This window comes from Mesoplodon bidens (assembly GCF_964165515.1).
Source record: "Mesoplodon bidens genome assembly, chromosome: 9".
NCBI lineage: Eukaryota > Metazoa > Chordata > Mammalia > Artiodactyla > Ziphiidae > Mesoplodon > Mesoplodon bidens.
Window position 1 is genome coordinate 21,221,728 of NC_138166.1, and position 21,044 is coordinate 21,242,771.

General features: G+C 61.0%; 1 protein-coding gene across 1 annotated transcript in view; it reads left to right on the plus strand.

Annotated features, from left to right (window-relative positions):
* Positions 1-632: 632 nt before the first annotated feature.
* ADCY1 (adenylate cyclase 1) overlaps positions 633-21,044 on the plus strand; it is a gene marked incomplete at its 5' end in the record, with an annotated part of 122,332 nt that continues 101,920 nt past the window's right edge. Inside the window, 2 exons of the mRNA XM_081243372.1 lie at positions 633-1,277; positions 19,547-19,696. Of these exons, the coding sequence (XP_081099498.1) occupies positions 633-1,277; positions 19,547-19,696 (795 nt within the window). The remainder of the gene's footprint in view (positions 1,278-19,546; positions 19,697-21,044) is intronic.

Below are 21,044 nucleotides of genomic sequence, written 5' to 3' on the forward strand. Positions count from 1 at the left end.
GAGGGTCCCGCGTGCATTGGGCCTGTGGGGAGATGCCATGGGCGGCCAACTTCCTCCCCGCCCCCGGGTCCTTGGGCATCGCTTCACCTGTCAGGGCCCTGGCTATGGATCCGCAGTCAAGCGTGGGCCCCACTTTGCGTTCCTCTAGAATAGAGGGACCTGCTTTTATTTGGGGGGCATGCAAGGTAAGCCCTCTCAAAGGGGAAAAGCGCAAAATTTCAGCATTTTTAACGCCCCGAGAGATAGCACAGTGCGTGGCACTGCGCACCAGTGGGGAAACTGAGGCCGGGAGCGGGCTAGGTGGGTGCCCGAGGTTCACGCGGCACCTCCGGCGGCGGGGGGCCTGGGATGCGGAGTTGGGGTGCGGGCCGGGGGCGCGCGCGTGTGCCTCGCGCGCCCAGGCCCGCAGCTCCGAGCTCGGCTGTCGCAGCGCGGTCTCCGGAGGACCGCGGCCGGGGCGCGGGCGGCGCCAGTGCGCAGGCGCAGCGGGCGGGAGGGGACGCGCTCGGGGCGCGCGCGCGGGGCAGCAGGCGCCCCAACTCTGCCCGCCGCGCCCCGGCGCCTCGCCGCCCGCCCGCCCGCCCGCCCGGCGCCCCGGCCGGCGAGGGGCGCGCCCGCTGCATGGCGCTGGGATGGCGGGGGCGCCGCGCGGCCGAGGCGGCGGCGGAGGCGGAGGCGGCGCGGGCGAGTCTGGGGGCGCCGAGCGGGCGGCGGGGCCGGGCGGCCGGCGCGGGCTGCGGGCGTGCAATGAGGAGTTCGCGTGCCCCGAGCTGGAGGCGCTGTTCCGCGGCTACACGCTGCGGCTGGAGCAGGCGGCCACGCTGAAGGCTCTGGCCGTGCTCAGTCTACTGGCGGGCGCGCTGGCCCTGGCCGAGCTGCTGGGCGCGCCGGGGCCCGCGCCCGGCCTGGCCAAAGGCTCGCACCCCGTGCACTGCGTGCTCTTCCTGGCGCTGCTCGTGGTCACCAACGTCCGCTCGCTGCAGGTTCCCCAGCTGCAGCAGGTCGGCCAGCTCGCGCTGCTCTTCAGCCTCACCTTCGCGCTGCTCTGCTGTCCCTTCGCGCTCGGCGGCCCCGCCGGGGCCCACGCCGGGGCGGCAGCGGTGCCGGTGGCAGCCGACCAGGGCGTCTGGCAGCTCCTTTTGGTCACCTTCGTGTCCTATGCCCTGCTGCCCGTGCGCAGCCTGCTGGCCATCGGCTTCGGGCTCGTGGTGGCCGCCTCGCATTTGCTGGTCACGGCTACCTTGGTCCCCGCCAAGCGCCCACGTCTCTGGAGGACGGTAAGTGCCGCGCGCGCTCCCGATCCGGTCTGGGACACACCTGCCCGGGAGGGACTGGCAACGCGGGGAGAAGGGCGCGCATCGCCCGGTTGGGCAGGTGGGGAAACTGAGGCCCCGAATTCGAGGGGGGACGTTCAAGGTCACTCAGAGAATTGGGGACACAGTGGGGGCTGGCACCCTGGGGCCGACTCTTTTCCGAGTTACAGTCCACAAAGCGCTCCTGGGTGTGGAATGTGGAGACCGGTAGACTAGTGTAGAGAGGGCAAGGATTGGCAAGGTCAGGCAGCTCGTGAGCGGCCAGGTGCGGCCAGAGCTCGGTTCCGACGCTGTCTGTCTGTGCCCATCCCTGCAGGAGGGACGAAAAGTAGGCGCGGGGAGCAGGCCAGGGCAGGCAGGATTCCTGCGGGCTGTGCGCACAGCCTAGGGCGCCTCTCCCTCGCGCTTGGAGCCTGGAGCCCATGCGGGGCTCGCAGAGTCCCCCTCCGAACCGTGCCGCCATGGGGGAGGTGGGAAGGGGGCAAGGACTTTGGCCCCCTCCAGCCACCCTTGCGCCCAGTTGTGGACCCGTTTGGGGTCCACAGGGACAGGGTTGGCCAAGGTCGCACAGGGCTCTGGTCTCTTTCGACCTGCTCTGCCGCAGCCGGGACCCAGGCTCGCAGAGCCTGAACTTTGTCACCGTCTTTCCCGGGCGGGCAAGATCGTGGCGAGGATCCCATGCCGGCTGCTGCCTGCGGGCTCCTCCCCAGCCCAAGGACCCCAGAGGTCTGAGGCAGATGTCTTGCCGTGTGGTGCTTTTGGAGCTTTTCTGTGCAGCCCAGCCTATCCCACCTGGGCTTGGAGGGCCCTGAGGGAGGGTTTTGTTTCTGCCTCTGGCTGCATTTTGGCAAGAGGGCGGGGGGAATCTGATGGGGTGGAGGAGCCCATCGAGGGAGAGAAAGGGGGAGATGGAGGAGATGGGGTGAGGAGGGGAAGCTGGACAGATGTGGCTTTGGGAGGAACAACCGGGGTGGGGGGAGTGATGGGTGTCAGACAGCTGGGGCTGGGGCCCCACTAAGGACCCACCACCCGAGGACCAAGGGAGGGGCCCCCAGATGGTGATGCCCGGGATGCACAGGGTCAGAGGGGCCATGGGACACACAGGAGTGACACAGTGCTGGACCTATATTTCAGGGCCCAGAGAGGCCAGTGTGTGGTGAGGGCTGGGAGGGGAGGAGGAGGGAGTATGTGGAGAGGGGCTGGGGGGTGGGGGGAAGAGAGGAAGGGAAGTAGGGGTGAAGGCCGGAGGCAGAGAGGAGGCAGAGATAAAGGCAGAAAAAAAGGAAAAGGGCCAGAGGGCTGCGTGCCCCCAGGGAGGGGAGGAAGGGGTGGGAGGGGGAAGGGAGAGGGGAGGGGAGGGAGGGTTTGTTTCTCCAGCAGGCCTCCTATGGGCTTTGAGTGGGGCTTGTTTGACCTTCGCAGGGGGCACCCCTGTATCTCTCCCCCAACAACCCTCCCATGTGTTGTGGTTGCCCCTCTCCCCCCACCCAGCCAAGCCCCCCCAGCAAGGACAACTTCCCTACCAGGACTGGGAGGGAAGATCAGAGGTTGGGTCAGCTGCAGGTGGGGGAGGGGCCTGGACAGGCCTGGGCCGGGGCCTGGCTCAGTTTTGGTTGCACCCAGGGCTTCAGTCAACTGCTTCAGTGACAGGCAGTACTATTGTCTTCTTCTTTTTTAATAACCAATGCTCTATGTAGCCTGAATTCATTCCTTTTAGAGAATTAAAAGATTAAAATAGAGAGGGGGGATGGGGAGGGGCGGTGAGTCTCTGTAAAGGTGCCTGGGGCACTCAGAACTCTGCCCTCCCCCAGGATAAGAGGAGCTCCTGTATTCTAGGGAGGAAGGGAGACCATCCTGGGGGCGTGGGAGTCGTAGGGAGCAGACATCTGGGCTTCGCTGCTACTGGCTGTGATTCCCTGGGCAATGCAGAGCCTCAGTTTCCCCACCTGTCTAAAGGGCATCGCAGCTCCCCTGTAGGGCTGTGGTGAAAGTGAAAAGTTCATACTGGAAAAGCACATATTCGAAATCTTGGGCCCCTTCCGAATCGTTTTGGCTTCTTTAGAATGTTCGTATTCAAGCCCACGAGTCTGTACAGGTGGTGGTGTTATTGACAGATAGGTGGGGATGCATGCAGAGAAATATGTGGTGATCCGACTGTATGGTGCCCCAGGGATTCTCCCTTCCAGTTAGAAAATTCTGGGAGTCTGTGAAATCTGTCCTTGGTGAGCTCTGCAACTTGGTATTTGAGACCAGTGAAGAAGATGGCACCCACGTTTCCGAAGCATGTCCGTTGCTAATCACGCTTCACCGCCTCCCAGCCATCTTGCAGTACACTCACCTGCTGACAGCAGTGCTCCTGCAGGAGGGAATTTGGGGCAGGACACAGGGTAGAGGCCAAAACGAGGCAGAAGAAGGACTGGCTGAATGAGGCGGTCTGTGCAGGGGTGCTGCCTTTGCTGCGTATATGCAGCGTGTCATATGCTCGCTGGAGAAAGCGTGCTCTGGGGACTGAGACCGGGGTTCACGTGTGGGCTCCCAGAGCCTCAAGCCCTCCGCAGGGAGGCTCTAGGGCTTTCTTGCAGCAATCCTGTGCCGCCCTGGTGTGTGGGAATCTGGGGATGCAGCCATGTGCTTTTGGGCTCTGTAGAGCCAGGGCCAGCCCAGATGCTGGGAGGCAGAGGTGGACATGCAGAAAGCCGGCCATGTGACTGCACTGCTGGAATTTGGGGGGCTCCACCCTACCCCGAGAGGGTGTGCCTGCTGCTTTCTGCTAGAGCAGAAAGAGTTTGGGGGGAAATGGCCTTATTCCCACCTGGCCCAGCACCAAGGATGAGCCCCATAAATGTGGACCGAACTGGGTCCCCTCCCTCTCCCAGCCCCTTGCTTTCAGGGCCCCCTGGTTGTACCTAAACACAGTCACTCGCTTTTATTAAACTGGGCAACGTATCAGGACTGAAGGCATCACGTTCAAGAACACCTGAGGCCTCTGCTCAGAACCAGCAGGGTGGGCAGGCTGGAGGGCATGGGGTGGGGGGGTGAGCACAGCAGCCTGGGGTCCTGGGGCTTCGAGGTCGGCGGAGGGGGAGATGCCAGATTTGTCCCTTGCTGACTGACAGAGCCTTGAGGGGCGAGGCTTGGGGAGGAGGTGACTGTGCTCAGGGACAGGTTGGCTGGGGAGTGGCGGGGAAGTAGAGTCAGGGGACTGCTTGTGAAGGTCATTGCCGGGGAGTGATGGTGAGGCAGGAGGGGTGTCTCTGGAGAAGGGTTGCTGGCTCAGGGTGCCTGCCCTGCCCCTCAGGCGCCTTGCCTGTGACGGGTGCAGGGCGCAGAGCCCCAGCTTCCACCCTGTGCTGACTCTCTCCTCAGGGCTCCCTCCCGCATACCCGCTTTTTGGGCAGGTGGGTCAGGATTGCTGTCTTTTTTCAGAGGGGGGACAGCGAGGGTCCACTGCAGTGTGCAACTTGCAGTGCAGTCTGGTTGCCTATCCACGTAAAGGAAATGTGTTTAGTGCCTGAACCACAGAAAGGGTAACAAATCGCTGCTGTCCTGGGGAGGTGGGAGCTGGCCAGAATTCCCCCTGCCCCTCCAGTTTGGTCTGAGCCCTTGAGGAGAATGTGAGTGCTGGTAGGTAGAGTCACGTGACCGCTTGCAGAATCACCATGTGTGCTGGCTGTACCGGCCGCCACACGGGCTTGGGCAGCCCATGCCTCCCACCCCTCTGTCTCCCACCCCTCTGTCTCCCACCCCTCCTTCCAGACCTGTGCCCCTCCCTCAGCCCAGCGCCTCCTCGGGCGGGGCCTCCCCGCCCATGGCCCCCTGCTCCACTGGTGGCCCTCTTCCCCTCTGGTCCTCTGCATGTCCCCTCACCCCGCCTCCCTGGACCCTCTCCTGACCAGCCCGCCTCTGCAGCCATGTCGCACAGCCGGCCCCTCACCCAGGCGGGGCCCCTTCTCCTCTGGCTGGGCTCTTTCCTAGGTGGGGCCCCTCTCCTGCTGCATGTAACCCCCCAGCCTCCTGACTGCCCCCTACTGGTACCTCCCTCTCCCTCCCCTGCCCTGGCTGGATCCCATCACCCGCTGGCTCACCTGCCTTGGCTCCAGTCACTGGGCAGGGCTCAGTCCCACAGCTCCCGGTCTTACTGCCCCCGCTTCCCACCCCCTGCACATTACAGCCCGGCTGCTCCCTGAGCCTTGGGCAGTGTCCAGTGCCTCCTCCAGGCCTCCAGGTTCATGTCTAGCGGGCATCCCACAGGGGAACACCTGATTCCCCAACCCCCTTGTCTGATGGGCGGTCCCCTCCCTAAACCTGGTCTGTTTCCATCACAGCTGTGTCATCCTCCCCCCAGGGCAGCCTGCTCTAACTGTAAGAAGCACCTAGAGCCGCCTACACCAGGGCAGCAGGAACTAGGGAAGTGGGGCCTGGGTGAGGGGGAACCGTCCTGGCGTCGGGCGAGGCTTCCCACCTGTTCCCCCTCTGGGCGGTCCTGTGGGCCCCAGGCTTTCCTCTGTGGCCGCCGGACCCCCAGACTGTCCACGTGCTGGAGTCTGGCCCCCCGGTGGACCTGGTGGAAGGGCCGGGGACCAGGCGAAGCAGACATGGCTGTGAAGCCTCTGCAGCTGCTCGGGCTGGGGCACCTTCTCTGGACTGTGATCCACGTTTGGGTGCCAGGCCCCGAGCTAGGGGACCAGATCACCTGCCCTCCAGAAAGTTAGTCTTTGGGGACCCCGATCAACAACTGGAACTGCAGTCTGTGGTGGGGGGAGTGTGTGTGACCTCTGGAGGCGTGTGAAGGGGACAAGGCAGACAGGGGGCTCAGGGTGGCCTCCTGAGGACAGTGTGCTTCAGCCAAGGTCCTGGACAGATGAGGCCAAGGGGCTGCTGGGCCCTGGGGCTGCAGGTGGCTGCCTGAGGGACTGAGCTGGTCACCATGGGGCCAGGGAGGAGGGCGTGGAAGAAACGGCAGGTGGAGGGAGGCCCTGGGGCTCGGGCCACAGGGAATATTTGGAGGTGTCCCTCAAGCGGGTCCTGTGGGGAAACGTCCCCACCCGCTGCCCTTTCCAGGGGCTCACAGTGGTTCTGGGGTGATGCCCTTCTCCCCTCACATCTGTGAGGTCCACAGGGTCAGGGCCCAGCCTCTGGGTTGACGGGTCTCCTGCCGGCTCTGTGTTCCTGCAGGCTTGGAGCCCAGAAATGTCCTCGGATCATTTCCTGACTCAGATGGGGTGGGTCGGAATTCTCAGCACCGCGGGACCTCTGCTCCGAGCTGTGGTGCGGTGGGCAGGGGACTTACCCTGTGCCTCAGTTTCCTCCGAGGTCACGCCCGCAGTTGTGTAGGTGCAGGTGGCCCTCTGGGACCGTGGCTTCCCCGCAGCGTGGGACCAGCACTCAGTGAAGTGGGAGTCTCCTCTTGTCATCACAAATTGAGCGTAGCCTGTGACCTACGAGTTTTCCCTACCTCGGTGACCCTGTGTCTGGTCTTGGTCAAACGCTGAAAGAGACGCGCAGGATGCCGGTGGCAGGCCGTCTGTCCAGACTGTGCCCTTTGGGTATTTCCATTGCTTCCGGCCGGTGTGCTGTTGGGAGCCCTCCCATAGCACAGCCCAGCTTGGGTCCCTGGCAGCGGCAGCCAGAGGGCTGTGTCTGTGCTGAGGCCTCCCCAGGGCCAGGGCTCTGCTCGTCCACGTGCCAGGCTGGGCAGGGGCTGGCGGTGGGGCAGGAAGGGCCACATGGCAGCCAGGAGGCCTGGGCCACCACCCCGCCCCTGCACCTCCAGGTGAGACCCTGTTCCCGGACTGCAGGCACCTTAGTTTGCACCGAGGGGCTGAGCCATGCAGGCAGAAAAGACCTTCCCGCCCCTAAAGTGCTGGGTTCTGCCATGTCTGAGGATGTGAGTCACATGTGGTCCGTCGTCTCTCTCACACGCATGTGCGTGCACACATACAAACACACTCGAGTGCACACTCACACCCACACAAATGCACATACAGGCACACTCACGCTTACGCACATTCCCAGTTGTACGCACATGCTCTCACACTCACGTGTGTACATGCATGCACACATAAGCACACACCCTTGCACACACAGGAACACACCCACATGCACACTCACAGGCGCGCTCACACACGTTCATGCAACACACTCTGATTATTTTTACTGTTTTCCGGGTGGACGTGTCTCTCCCGAGGGAAATGGGGCCCGGGGCCCTCCAGCTCCACGACCAGTGCATGAAATGAGACGAGGCCCCAGGCTCTGCCCACGTGGGGAGGTCGGGTGACGGGGCCGTGCGTGTAGGACTGAGAGCCTTGGGGACGCGTGACAAGGGCCGGGACCCCCACCGACTGTGTCCCTCTGCCCTCTGTCTGCTTTGCGTCAGTCCAGGCAGGGCAGGCTGGGCTTCCTCGGGCTCACGTCCACGCGCGGGGCGTGGCATGGGGCTGACGCGACCTCCCCGCCCACTGCAGGCTGCCCCTCACTGCCGCATCCGCGTCCCTCCTGTCTTCGTCCTCCCTGGCTCCTGCTCTGTCCCCTTCCCTCCTGGACCCTGTCTTCTTGGATTGGAGAATGGTGGCATCTGCCTTGATACCGAGCTGCCAGGGTTCTCTGGGCGGGGCCGTGCAGAGCATGCGCACAGCTCTGGGGGGTGGGGCCTCTGCGCGCTCCTGCGCGTGTTGTGGACGTGTGCGCGCGCACGAGTGCACACGTGTAATGTATGTGCATGTGTGTGCACACGTAGGTGCCCGTGTGTACACATGTGCGTGCATCCTAGTGTGCAGGGATGTGAGTGTGTTCACGTGGGTGTGCATGTGTTGGTGGCATCCAGAGCCCTGAGTCCCACCCCAGACCTGCAGAGTCTGGGTGTCTGGGTTTGAGGCAGCCCACTCTTCTTTCAGAATCCAGCACCTGCCTTGTGTCAGGCTTGGTACAGGGTCTGTGATCTGAGGGCCCACAGCCTGGGCACAGGGACAGCGAGCAGGGCCGTTGTGTGTCTAGGTCTGGAGTTGGGGGCACTCGCCGAGGTGGGCAGTGCAGCTTGGAAGGGGGCCTGGCCAGGCGGTCGCAGACTGTGGGGACCCTGTGGGCAGCGGGGCTGCTGCAGGCCCAGAACCAGGGTGCTTATGAGGGATCCCAGGTGAGGGGCCCCTCGTGTAGGTAGGTGGAGGGGATGTCCAGGTGAGGGATCCAGGTGCAGGGGGACAGGATGCCCAGGAGAGGGACCCTGGGGAACGGGACTCCCATCCGTGGTGCGTCAGGGTCACTGGACATGCTGGGTGCTCCTTCCTGCTGGCCACGCCCTGCAGAGGGGGAAGCCCTCCCTGTGGGCACATTCCCAATCCGAAGGCAGCTTTCTAGTTTGATTCTGAAGTACAGAGTAACTATATCAGGGTCCAGCTTTTCCTTTGCTGAAGTAGACCTTGGCTTTCCAGGAGCACAGCTGACTCCGATGGATGGATGGTCCTTGTTGTTCATGCAGTGGCTCGTATGGGGCCCAAGGCACCATGTGCCCAGGTTGGGGGATGTCAGATGCCACACTCTGGACAAGGAGAATGACCGACCACAGCAGGGCCTGCCCCCTCGAACCTGGGCCGTGCCTGGGACCCTCACCCTCTGGCCGGCCCTCCTGTGTGGCCTCTTGTCCCGTGCACTGTCCCCCTAGCACCCTTCTCAGCAGCTGCCTGATGAGCCCGTGTGAGACTGCATTCTTCCAAGGGTGCTTCCCGCATCTGCACTGGCAGTCTTGTGCTGCATGTGAGCCTCTGAGGGAGGCGTCCGCTCTACACTCTGCCCACTGCTGCTGGGAGAACTTGGTCGTGGGCTTTGGTGGGAGGGGGAGCCTTGTGCTGGAGTGATGACCTTCTGTGAAATTGTCAGTGCATTTTTCTTAGTGCCTTTGCCTAGTTTCCTTATGGGAGAAACACTCTCTTGTTAAGAGAAGGCGTTGCCTCCTGAATCAGCCGTGGCCAAAGGGATCTGAAATGTGTGCTCTTTGAACTTGTTTTGCAAGGTGGCTGCTTTCCCAAACACATGTGCCCTGCTGCATGGATGAGAAGCTCAGTGAGCACATCTGGGGAATCACTGGTTTAGCCTAAGGATTTGGAAATATCTCTGATGCTTTATTTTATTTTTAAAAAATTTTTTAAAAATTTATTTATTTTATTTTTAAATTTTTGGCTGTGTTGGGTCTTCATCGCTGTGCGCGGGCTTTCTCTAGTTGCGGCGAGCGGGGCTACTCTTCGTTGAGGTGCGCAGGAGTCTCATTGCGGTGGCTTCTCTTGTCGCAGAGCACGGGCTCTAGGCGCGTGGGCTCAGTAGCTGTGGCTCGCGGGCTCTAGAGCGCAGGCTCAGTTGTTGTGGTGCATGGGCTCAGTTGCTCCGAGGCATGTGAGACCTTCCCGGCCCAGGGCTCGAACCTGTGTCCCCCGCATTGGCAGGCGGATTCTTAACCACTGTGCCACCAGGGAAGCCCCTGATGCTTTATTTTAAAGCAGATCCTTACCTGCAGGAATCACAAGTGGTTCCTGGGTACTCACTGTGTCCCTGGAGCACCCTGTGCCGTGGGACCCTTTTCTGAAGTCCAGTTTGTTCAAGGGTCAGAAATGGGCAGTGGGGTGAGATCCTCTTTGTGGATAGAGTCGGTGTCCAGGTGTGTAAAGGTGAACAGAGGTGCTGAAATACTGCAGGTGCTGCGGACGGGTGGGTGGGACTTGGAGGCACACGGTCCTGTGGCCCAGCTCACTTGTGCACCAGCAGGTGGGGTGAGCCGGGACCCCAACACCAGGAGGTGCCCTTGATGAAGATGCCGAGGGTTACATAGCACTGCACCTGGGTCTCCCTGCCCCTACCTAGGTGTGGTGACCACAGCCCAGCGGGCCTCAGCCTTGGGGCTTAGAAACCCGATGGCAGGAGCTCACAAGAGCCCATCAGAATCTTTTAAAAAATAACTTGTTTTTATTTTATTTTTATTATGGAAACTTCAATCATACACAAGAGTAGAGGGACCAGCGTGGTGGTTTCTTGGGTAGAAGCCCTCAGCTCCAACAGTTATCAACATTGTGCCCTTCTTCTTTCGAAAGATGGTAGCCCTAAAATACTTCTATTAATTGGAAAACAGAGCTAAGAAGCAATTACATTAATTTGACAACACACCTATGAGCGATGTTGAAAAGCCAGCTATGCCTGAAAAGACGGCAAGAGCACCACCCGGCTTGCGGTGACTGAGCAGAGGTGGGAATGAATGGGTCCCCCTGTGAGCACCCTTGGAAAGGAGGTGAGAGGGACCCAGGGGTCTTAGGGCCTGGCCCACAGACCAAACGCACGGCGGCTCTGCAGGGTGGGGTGGGGGGCGTGTGGGGAGTCAGGGGGTGGTGGAGCGGGGGGTGGGTGCTTTGGGCAGCAGCTCCCTCCTTGTCTTGTGACCGCACTGCCCTCTGTGGCTGAGGAGGACCTCCTTGGAGCCGCACCCTCGAGTCCACACACCTGGCTTCTCTGCAGGATGGGCCCTGAGTCCCCTGCTGGGGACAGTCTGGGTGGCGGCAGGTTGAAAATGGATCAAGTTCAGTGGGGAGTTTGAATGCTGAATAGGGGTGACCTTGGGCTGCCTCGGGATTGGGGGGTCAGGAGGCCACCGAGTGAAAGGAGGGGAACCCTTGCGGGCAGAGGCATCAGTGAGCGGGAGAAGCGCCGAGGTGAGAGCGTGGTCTCCCTGGAGCTGCGCGCTGCACGGGCCGCGGGGGCATTTGGGGTGCGACACGCTCTGTACGTGGATGGGGGAAGGGGGACAGGTGAGCGGCCGGCCTGGGAAAGTGGGCAGAGCACGGGGTTCCTCGGGTCTCAGGCCTGCCGTGGAGGTGGGACGTTGTCCTGGAGACCACGGGAGTGTGAGAGCAGCGACCGGGGGTGTGGGTACAGTGACCGGGGGACGATCTTCTGCTGATATTTGAACTCTTTTCCAAATTGCCATGAACCTTTTAAAATTTTTGTTATTTTCTTTGTGGCGTGTGTGTGTTGTTTCCCCTTATGCAGGGTCCCTCTGAGGACACCAGGGGCACACGTCAGGTGGCTTCTTTTCCTGTTTAACTGCCCAGCTTGTAAATCTAGAGTCTTTCCTGAGGGCCCTTTGGAGATGGGGCGGGGCCCTCTGGGTGGTCCAGGTCTGACCCAGGCGCTCTGTGCTTTCTCTGTTTGGCTTCTTCTGTCTCTACATACTTGGGGCTGACCAAGCGCCCTGCAGAGGAGCCTTTGGGGGAAGCCCAGCCCAGCGGAATTCCACTGGGGAACAGAGGGTCGGGGGTGTGAATGTCTGGAACTCAGCCCACATGTGCTTCAGCACCAACGGGGTGCTTGATTCTGTCTCTCAGCTCAGCCCCCCGTTCTGAGATGGCCCCTTATGAGATGGGGAGTTTGGGGGGCAAGGGTCCCAGGGGCCAGGCTGGGCCCTGTGTCTACACTGGGCGTGGTCACTGTGCTGGGCAACTCTTGGCCAGGTGGGATTATGCCCCACCCGCCTGGGCCCTGTGGAATTGGCGCCAGCGTGGGGTCTCCCTTAGGGAAGAGGTGCAGTGCAGACCACACTCCTGGGTCCACGTGGGGACCGGGCCGTGAGCAGCCCCTTGGCTGGGGCCGTGAGAGCCGCAGCGGTCCTGGTGCCATCGTCCCCGGGGAAAGCAGCCCCAGGCCGGGTGTGGTCCTGCTGGTAACCTGTGTGCCAGCCCCGGCCCGGCCTCTGAGCCCAGAAGCCAGTGGTCGGGCTCCGGAGGAGGGGCTTTCTTCTGGATTGCTGTCTTACCACGCCAAAGAGACGTCCACTTGCCTAGTGTCCAGTACTGGAGGGTCCCCCTGGAGTGGGAGCCCCTTGGACATCCCCACCTGGGAGGAGGTCCACTGAGGGGCACTGAGACGTGGCACAAGTCTTTTTCGGGTCAAGTGGCAGTTTCCCATGTGGGCCTTAGAGGTGCCTGGGCACAGTTCCAGTGCTGCTGACTGCCGTCCGTGGCAAGAAGCTGTGGGCTCCCCTGGGCTGGGCAATTCTGCCCGGACTGGCTGCTAACTCCCCTGGCCCAGATGTTGTCTTGGGGCCTTCCCGGAGAGCCCCAGGGGTGATCTGCTGCTGTTTCTTTCCTGTGCTGAGCAGTGAGTGATGTCCGTGCCCCACGGGCTCACCAGGAGTGCAGCCGGGCTGGACTGGGCCCAGGATGGGATCACTGCTGCAAGAGTGGCGGTGATGCTTCGCGATGCCTCCTCCCCTGACTCTCCATCCCTCTGCCTGTGGTCACCTGCATCTCTGAGGAGCTCACGGTGACCCCCAGCCTGTCTCCCTTGTGGTTTCTGCACAGCAGGTGCTAAACCACGTGGGCACCATCTTCTGGGCACCTCCGGCCAGGCCGCGAGTTCAGAGAGCTTCATGGGAGGACTTTTTTTTTTTTGCTACATCACAAGGCATGTGGGATCTTAGTTCCCTGACCAGGGATTGAACCCGTGCCCCCTGCAGTGGAAGCGCGGAGTCTTAACCACTGGACCGCCAGGGAAGTCCAAAAGAGCTTCGTGGGGAAAAGGAAAACTCCTGAACCCTGGGGAAACCCCGGGGGTGGCCGGTTTGGATCAGTAGATGCGTTGGATGTGTGAGGAAGCTCCCAGCTGGCAAGGTGCGGGGGTGGGGGGGACGCCTGGTCCTAGTGATTCACATCACGGGGGCTCCAGGTGGGATGGCCCTGGGGGTTCCCAGGGTGGGGTGACAGGTGGTTGGCAGACGCCCTCCCCCAGTCTCCCTGAAGCGTCCCTTCCTCCCAGTGATCCCATTTTAAGAAATCCCTTTGGGGCTTCCCTGGTGGCGCAGTGATTGAGAGTCCGCCTGCCGATGCAGGGGACACAGGTTTGTGCCCTGGTCCAGGAAGATCCCACATGCCACGGAGCGGCTGGGCCCGTGAGCCGTGGCTGCTGAGCCTGCGCGTCCGGAGCCTGTGCTCCGCAACGGGAGAGGCCACAGCAGTGAGAGGCCCGCCTATCGCAAAAAAAAAAAAAAAAAAAAAAAAAAAAAATTCACAGTGATGCGCCATTCAGGTGCGTGTAAAGGGGTGGGGGGCAGTGAGCCCTGTTGGTTGTGCAGGAAGCGAAGCTGCTGTGGCCTCGTGCTGAGCGGCAGCGGGAGAGCTGAGGGCAGCGCAGCGGGGCCTGGGGGCCAGAGTGGAAGGTGAGGGTCTTGAAGGAGCTCTAGGGCGGTCTGCCAAGGAGGGAGCAGGGACGTGGGACGGCGAAGTGCCGGCGGTGCTTAGAACTCCTGGGCGCAGGAGATGCTTTCTTGACAAGGGATCCCAGCCCTGCCTGAGAAACTAGCCAAGACCTGGGCGTGTGATTCCATCAGCGGAGCGTGTGGGGTCTGGGGGGCAGCGGGCGAGGGCCGTCCGGCTGGAGAGCAGTTGTGTGCCCTCCTGAGTGCAGGCCAACTGCAGGGATGTAAACGCGTGATGAGGAATTCTCCCTCCAAGTCTTTCACTGTGTCACAAGAGTGGCAGAACATTGGGAAGTGCTGCGAGTACCATCCATACATCACGGTTAAGAGAAAGATGCGCTTTGTCATGGTTTCCTGCAGTCACTGAATCAATGATTCTGAACACACGTCCGACCGACAGAGTGGGTGCCCCGGAAGTCCCCAGCAGGGCCGCTCGGATGAGGGGACACAGACAGAAGGTCTAGCCCCCCTCCCCCCGTGCCCTCCAGGTGGTGGCCTTAGCCTCCTGCCTGGGTCTGTAGCTTTGTGGTCACTGTGGACTCAGAAAAGGCCTCCATTCCACGTGCCAGACCAGGCCTGTTTGTTCTCAATCCAGCCTCAGAGCTCATCTCCTCTCAGCCCCGGCAAGGCTCACCTGGCCCTCTGGGACCTGGAGTGGCCGGCACGGGAGAGCCCTGCCCGCCACAGGGGACATCTGGACAGTTCATGTTGACTGATGACCCCAGGCGCCCACCCACTGCGCGGTGCCAGCTTCTCCCTGCTCTACACTGGCCCTCCCAAGGGGCCGGGGGACCCCCAGTGCCCACTGTGGGGTGGGGTTGGCTGCCTGCCCCATGGGAAGAGGCTGCTGAGCTGCCGTGGCCATGCACACCTGTCGCCAGGTGATCTCATCCTTTTCCCTGCGGTGCTTCCTCTGCTGGCCGTCTGCCCAGGTCACGGGGCCTGCAGGGCAAGGGCTTGGGAGGGGGATGCTCCTGCCAGGCCTGCCCTGCACGCTCCAGTGCAGTTCCCTGGGCTGCGTGATCTGGTCCACGTGTGCATGTGTCTGTGGGCTGTGTCCCAGCAGCTCCCACCAGCTCAGCCTGCCCCAGAAGCCATGTCACTTTCAGACACTAGGACATGTTGATGCCTTGCCTCTTTGTTTTTTTTTAAATATTTTTCCCGGTCTGGCTCTTATATTTAGATCTTTGATCCATTTTTAAAAATAAATTTATTTGTTTACTTGTTTTTATTTTTGCCGGTGTTGGGTCTTTGCTGCTGCACGCGGGCTTTCTCTAGCTGTGGCGAACGGGGGCTACTCTTCGTTGCGGTGCGCAGGCTTCTCATTGTGGTGTCTTCTCTTGTTGCAGAGCACGGGCTCTAGGCGCATGGGCTTCAGTAGTTGTGGCACGTGGGCTCAGTAGTTGTGGCTTGCGGGCTCTAGAGCACAGGCTCAGTAGCTGTGGCGCGTGGGCTTAGTTGCTCCATGGCATGTGGGATCTTCCTGGACCAGGGCTCGAACCCGTGTCCCCTGCATTGGCAGGCGGATTCGTAACCACTGTGACACCAGGGAAGCCTGATGCCTTGCCTCTTATGTGCCTCTCTTTTTTTTTTCTTTTTTCTTTTTTTTTTTGCAGTACGCGGGCCTCTCCCGTTGCGGAGCACAGGCTCCGGACGCGCAGGCCCAGCGGCCATGGCCCACGGGCCCAGCCGCTCCGCGGCATACGGGATCCCCCCGGACCAGGGCACGAACCCGCGCCCCCCGCATCGGCAGGCGGACTCCCAACCACTGCGCCACCAGGGAAGCCCTATGTGCCTCTCTTGATTGTGGAAAAGCTGGGGTCCCTCCCCACTGCCCATCTGACGATGCATATGAGAGTTGGGACACAGTCTTATCAGGTCTCGTCCGAGACAGCCTGGAGGGAGGTTGGGCAGTGCAGGTGTCTGCGTGTGAGTCCTCCCTCCGTCCCTTTCCAGCAATGTGACGGGGCCCAGCCCCCTCACCACCCCTGTGTCCTCAGTTATTCATTCAAGAAATACCAGGCATCTGCTACGATACGAGAGGCTCTGTTCCAGGCTCCCGGATCAGTCGTGGACCTGGCGGACTGAGGCCCCTCGAGGGTCAGACAGCAGGCAGGGAAGGTGACAAGTGAGTTAATGTTATATAACGTGTTGGAAGACGGTAACTGCTGAAAACAATAGAAGGAAAGGAAGAAGGAAAGAAATAGAACTGGTCAGCGGGAGAATACTCAAAGCCCAGGTGAGAGTGTGTGCATTTTTAGGTAAGCTGTTTTGAGAAGGTGACATGTGAGTGGAGGCCCTGGAGGTCGGGGGTGAGCCAGGCGCTGTGTGGGAAAGGGGTTCCCACCCAGGGACGCAGGGCAGAGGCCCTAAGAGAGCAGGCGAGGCCAGGGGGACACAAGGAGGACAGGATGTAGGGGCCTCTGGCCTGGGCCACGGAGGGCTCTGGGTACAGGAAGACTGCGGGTCAGGGGTTCAGAGCAGAGGACCGTGCGGGGAGCCTGAAGGGCCGGGAGAAGCACAGGGCAGGTTAGGAGGTAGCTTGGCAGCCAAGCAGCCGTCGGCAGCGGGGTGTCAGTGCCCTGTCTGTTGGAGACGGAGCCGGGTGGATTTGCTGGTGGGGGCAATGGGCCCAGGCCTGAGAGGCTTCCAGGGGCCCGGGTCAGCTGAGGTGGGAGAGGCTACTGGGGTGAGTGCTGGGGGTGAGCAGGGGTCCTGCCAGGGTCTGTCCCATGCAGGGTTGAGCTAGGGACGTGCATGGGCTGGGGAGGGGCACGGCTGGCTGGTCCAAGCTGAAGGTGTCGAGCTGGGGTCTTTGGCACAGGACTGGGCTCCCAAGGTGAGTGTGGGTGAGACACACGAGGGGTGGAGTTTGCGGTGGAGAGGGGTCCAGGTGCGAGGCGTGGACCAGAGGAGGCTGGGGAAGGGGCCAGGGGAGGGGGGCTGACGGTGGGCTGGGCACTGGGACCTGAGCCTGGGCTCAGGATGTGAAGGTGGCCCCGACCTGGTCACAGACCGCCCAGGGCAGCTGTGGAAGGGAAGGCAGGCTGGGGTGCAGCCCAGGCAGGGGTGAGGTGAGGCCTTTTCAGGAGTTTTGCTGCAAAGGGGAGAAAAATGGGCAGGCCTGGGAGAGGAAGAGGAGTTAAGAGAAGGATCTCATTTTCAGGGGAAAGAAATAATCAGACGCTTGCTGCCTAGGATGATGGTTGGAAGTTGCAGGTCCCAGCTGAAGGGGAGGGGGGGGCCCGCGGGCAGTGGGCAGTGGGACCGGCTGGACTGGGCAGAGGGCGGTCCCCGGGGGAGGAGGGACAGACGAGGATTCCCTTGCGGCTGGAGGAGCACCCCAGGCACAGGGTTGTGCACGGAGCTGGCTTCGATTCCAGAGTGTGAGGGGCAGCGGGCTGTCCTGTTGGGCTGTGGAGTTTCAGCTAGACACGGAAGAGAGCTCGAAAGGCAAGCCTTCCAGGGGTGGGAAAGGTGCAGGATTGAGGTCCTGGCAGCGGCCTGGCATCCAGGGCAGCGTGGGCTGTGGGAAGGTCCTCGGGGGCCTGGATGCTGAGGCCAGGTGTGCGGGTCTCCTGGGTGTGCTGCGCCCTCTCTAGGCTACACCCGCCGCAGGTGACCTCTGGACCAGTTTCTCTCTGCCTTGTCACCCTCGTCCCTGATCACTGATTAGGAAGCCAGTCTTGATACCTCTCGGTGCCCCGTGGGGGCAGGGGCTCCGCCTCTTGTCGCTGCTGTGTGCCCGTCACCATGGCTGCTGATGTGGGCGTGTGTGGGAATGCAGGGGGGCAGGTGTGCCGGCAGCTTTGCCGTCTCGTGGACGGCCTCCTCTTCCGCTCTGCTGCGGGAAGATCGCTGGAGCGCGTGGAAGCACCCTGGGTGTGTGAATGTGAATGCAGAGGACCCGCCCGCTCCCCAGATCGCTGCTTCCGCCTCGCCCTGCCCACCAGACTCCAGCTGTGGGGTGTGCCATGGGGCTGTTTTCCATGTGAGCAGCTCAGACGGTGTGGCAGGGCAGCTAGGTACTCAGTGACCGCCCAGCTGGGCCTCGATGTCCCTGGGGGGGGGCTCTCCATGGCCGGAGTAAAGGGAAGGTGTGAAGAAGGTGGGTGTAGAGGAGGTGACAAGGTGGGGCTCCCGGTGACCCAGCCCGCTCCCACTCTGCTGCTGATTTTTCCCTTGACCAAACTGCCCAGCCTCTGCTGGCCCTTCTGCCCCCAGCCCACCTCTCTGCCCAGACCTCAGTAGGGACCCGCACTTTCCCCTGTTTCTGCCGCAGGCCATCTGAGGCCCTGCTTTCTGGAAAAGCCGCATCTGCCAGGTGTGACCTGTGGCGTCCTGCACCCTGTGCTGAGCTGACCCCGGGCGCCTGGCCCCTCAGTTGGACTCCTTGTTCACCCGACTGTGTACTCCGCTCGACAGTGACAGCTGTGGGCTTCACTGCAGGGGTCACGGAAGCTGTGGGGCTGACGGGCTGGAGGGCATCTCGGGAGAGGTGTCCTGTGTGTTATACGTTCTGCACGTTCAAAACCTTAAACAGAGGCTGGGAGGGGCGTGCAGAAGCCACAGGTGATTAAGGGTCTGCTGGGAGAGAAGCGCATTTTGTGCAAAGACTCACTATTGTTTGAATTTTTAGAAACGTGTTCACTACTGCCTGTGGGCGTTTTAAACATGCTTAGTATGCATTTAAATACTGACTCCACCAAACTACAATTTACTGTTTCATATACGCTGGTCTTCCCGTTGCCACCAGAAAAGTGCCTGCATCAACAGATTGGCATGAGCTGATCCCAAAATACAGCAGGTGGTCCTTTAGACACGGAAAACACTGCGTGGTATGGGGGCCAGTGCAGTGCACCTAGGTGCAGCCAGTGCTGGCCACTGTGCCTGTGAGAGGTGGCACAGGCGTTGAAGATGCATTTGTGTTCCAGCCCCGCACCGGGTTAAAGCATGGACGCTCCAGCTAGCGGGATGCTCAGATTTGGAGGTGTTCAGGGGCACAGCGAAGACGATCAGGGTCACATGGAGATACTCGGGGTCACATGGAGATGGTTGGGTCACACGGAGATGCCCAGGTCACATGGAGATGCTCAGGTCACGATGAGGTGTTCTGGGTGACAGTGGGCACCATATTTTTGTGTGTGTGTGATACGCGGGCCTCTCACTGTTGTGGCCTTTCCCGTTGCGGAGCACAGGCTCCGGATGCGCAGGCTCAGTGGCCATGGCTCACGGGCCCAGCCGCTCCGCGGCATGTGGAATCCTCCCGGACCAGGGCACGAGCCCATGTCCCCTACATCGGCAGGCGGACTCCCAACCACTGCGCCACCAGGGAAGCCCTCTTTTTTGTTTTTAATCAACTCTCCTCACTGCTTCTCTCCAGAGCTTTCCATGTTGCCTTTGTGGGAATAACCACTCTGTCTTCACGTTCAAAACTTCTGGGTTTAGTAATGGTTTCCTCGGGCTGTTGTAACAAAGTGCCCAGACTGGGTGGCTTAAACAACAGACATTACTTCTCACAGTTCTGGAGGCTGGTTTCTCCCAAAACATTTCTTCTTGGCATGTCAACGGCCGTCTTCTCCCTGTGTCCTCACATCGTCTTCCCTCCGTGCGTGTCTGTGTCCTGATCTCCTCTTCTTATAAGGACACCAGCCATGTTGGATTAGGGCCCAGCCTAATGGCCTCATTTGAACTTGATTACCTCTTGAAAGACCCTGTCTCCGAATACAGGCCCACGCTGGGGGGTCGGGGTGAGGACTTCCACGTGAATTTCGGGGGACACACCTTGCATCCATTCCTACTGTTCCGTTACGTGACAAGCTTATAGCACAGGTGACCCCTGCACAGGGTGAGGGATGAGGCCTGGCTCGTGGCCGCGTGAAACCGGCTTGGCACTGTGGGTCTGGCTGGCGTGGTCATTTCACGGGCTGGAGGTCGGAGGACGCGTAGGAACCTCTGCTGAGCTGGGCGCTGTGTGTAGCCCTCTGCACTGTTCTCTCCCCTGCAGCTCGGTGCCAACGCCCTGCTCTTCCTTGGCGTGAACATGTACGGGGTCTTCGTGAGGATCCTGGCTGAGCGCTCCCAGAGGAAGGCCTTCCTGCAGGCCCGGAACTGCATCGAGGACCGGCTGAGGCTGGAGGACGAGAATGAGAAGCAGGTCAGTACCCGGGGTCTCGCCCCGAGGGACATGGGGGGCCCGGGGCGGGGGGGGCATGGAGCCGCACAGCTTTCTCACCAAGGGCGCTGGGAGTGAGGCCCAGCCTAGCCCGCCTGGGAGTCGGGTTGGGGCCTCAGGCCCCCGCTGGCCCCTCTGTCTCTGTGAACCAGCCCCCTCGGCCGGTCGGAGGAGAGGGGACACCGTGGGAGCAGAGGCAGAAGAACTGCCACCCGTGGTCATCCCTGGGCCTCGGTTTACCTGTTGGTGACAGGAGGTACGGGGCTGTGGACGAGACGCCCAGGAGGCTTTGCAGGCCTCAGTGGAGGCAGAGGAGAGCTGGCCTTGGTGCCGCTGGAAGGGGCTGAGTTGCTAGGAAGCGATGGTCACCGTGCGAGCCTCACGCAGCTTGGCCCGAGGCTGCAGAGCATGCTGCCCGGCTCCCGCCAGGCCTGCTGCGGCAGCAGCACTGTCCCCTGTGACCTAGAGGCTTGGAGGGAGCCGGGTGGGTTCCCACTGCCCCAGCTACCGTCACCTGCACGTCCCGGGCTCACCCCTCTCGGCGGCGTTTCCTCTGCTGCTGTCCTGGGGCCACGAGGATGCTCCAAGAGCCCTGGGCGAGGCCTTTAGCTGGGAGCACCCGGACTCCTGTGCTTTACCAAAGTGCTGATGGCGGAGGCTTGTTTTCCCGGGGTAGGGTGGATGGGATGGTTTATAAACAAGATGCTATTATTATTGTAAATACAAGGCATTAAGTACAGACTGTACCTTTAAAAATGCACACACACATTTCCATTTATAGGTATTATAACGATGCCTAGTATTGACAGTAAAAGTTGGATATCGCTTAGAAATAGATGGCGTATGTATGTTTAGATCATGTGCGTGGATCAGTGGGTGGCTTTGTCTGTGGGTGGTGTATGTGTGTGGGAGGTATGTGTCTGTGAGGCTGTGTGCACTTTTGTGATGTGCATGTGGGCGTGTGTTGCATGCACATGCATGTGCGCATTTGTATGTGTACACATGTGTGTGGATATGTGGGGCATGTGTGCAAATGTATATGTGTGTATATGTGTATGTGTGTGCATGTCTGTGTGTGGGTATATACATGTGTGTGGATTTGCATTCACGTGGACTGTGTGTGTGCATGCCTATATGTCGCTGTACACACCGTGTGCACGTGTGTGCGCTTGTGGGTGTGTGCGCGTATGTGTGTATGTGCGTGTGTGGATGTGTGTGTATAAGTGTGCTGGCACACACATGCACAAGTATAAAGAACACGTCTCCTGGGGCTGTGCACTGAATGTATTCCCACGCCAGCATCATCAGCACTGATGGGGAGTCTTTGGTG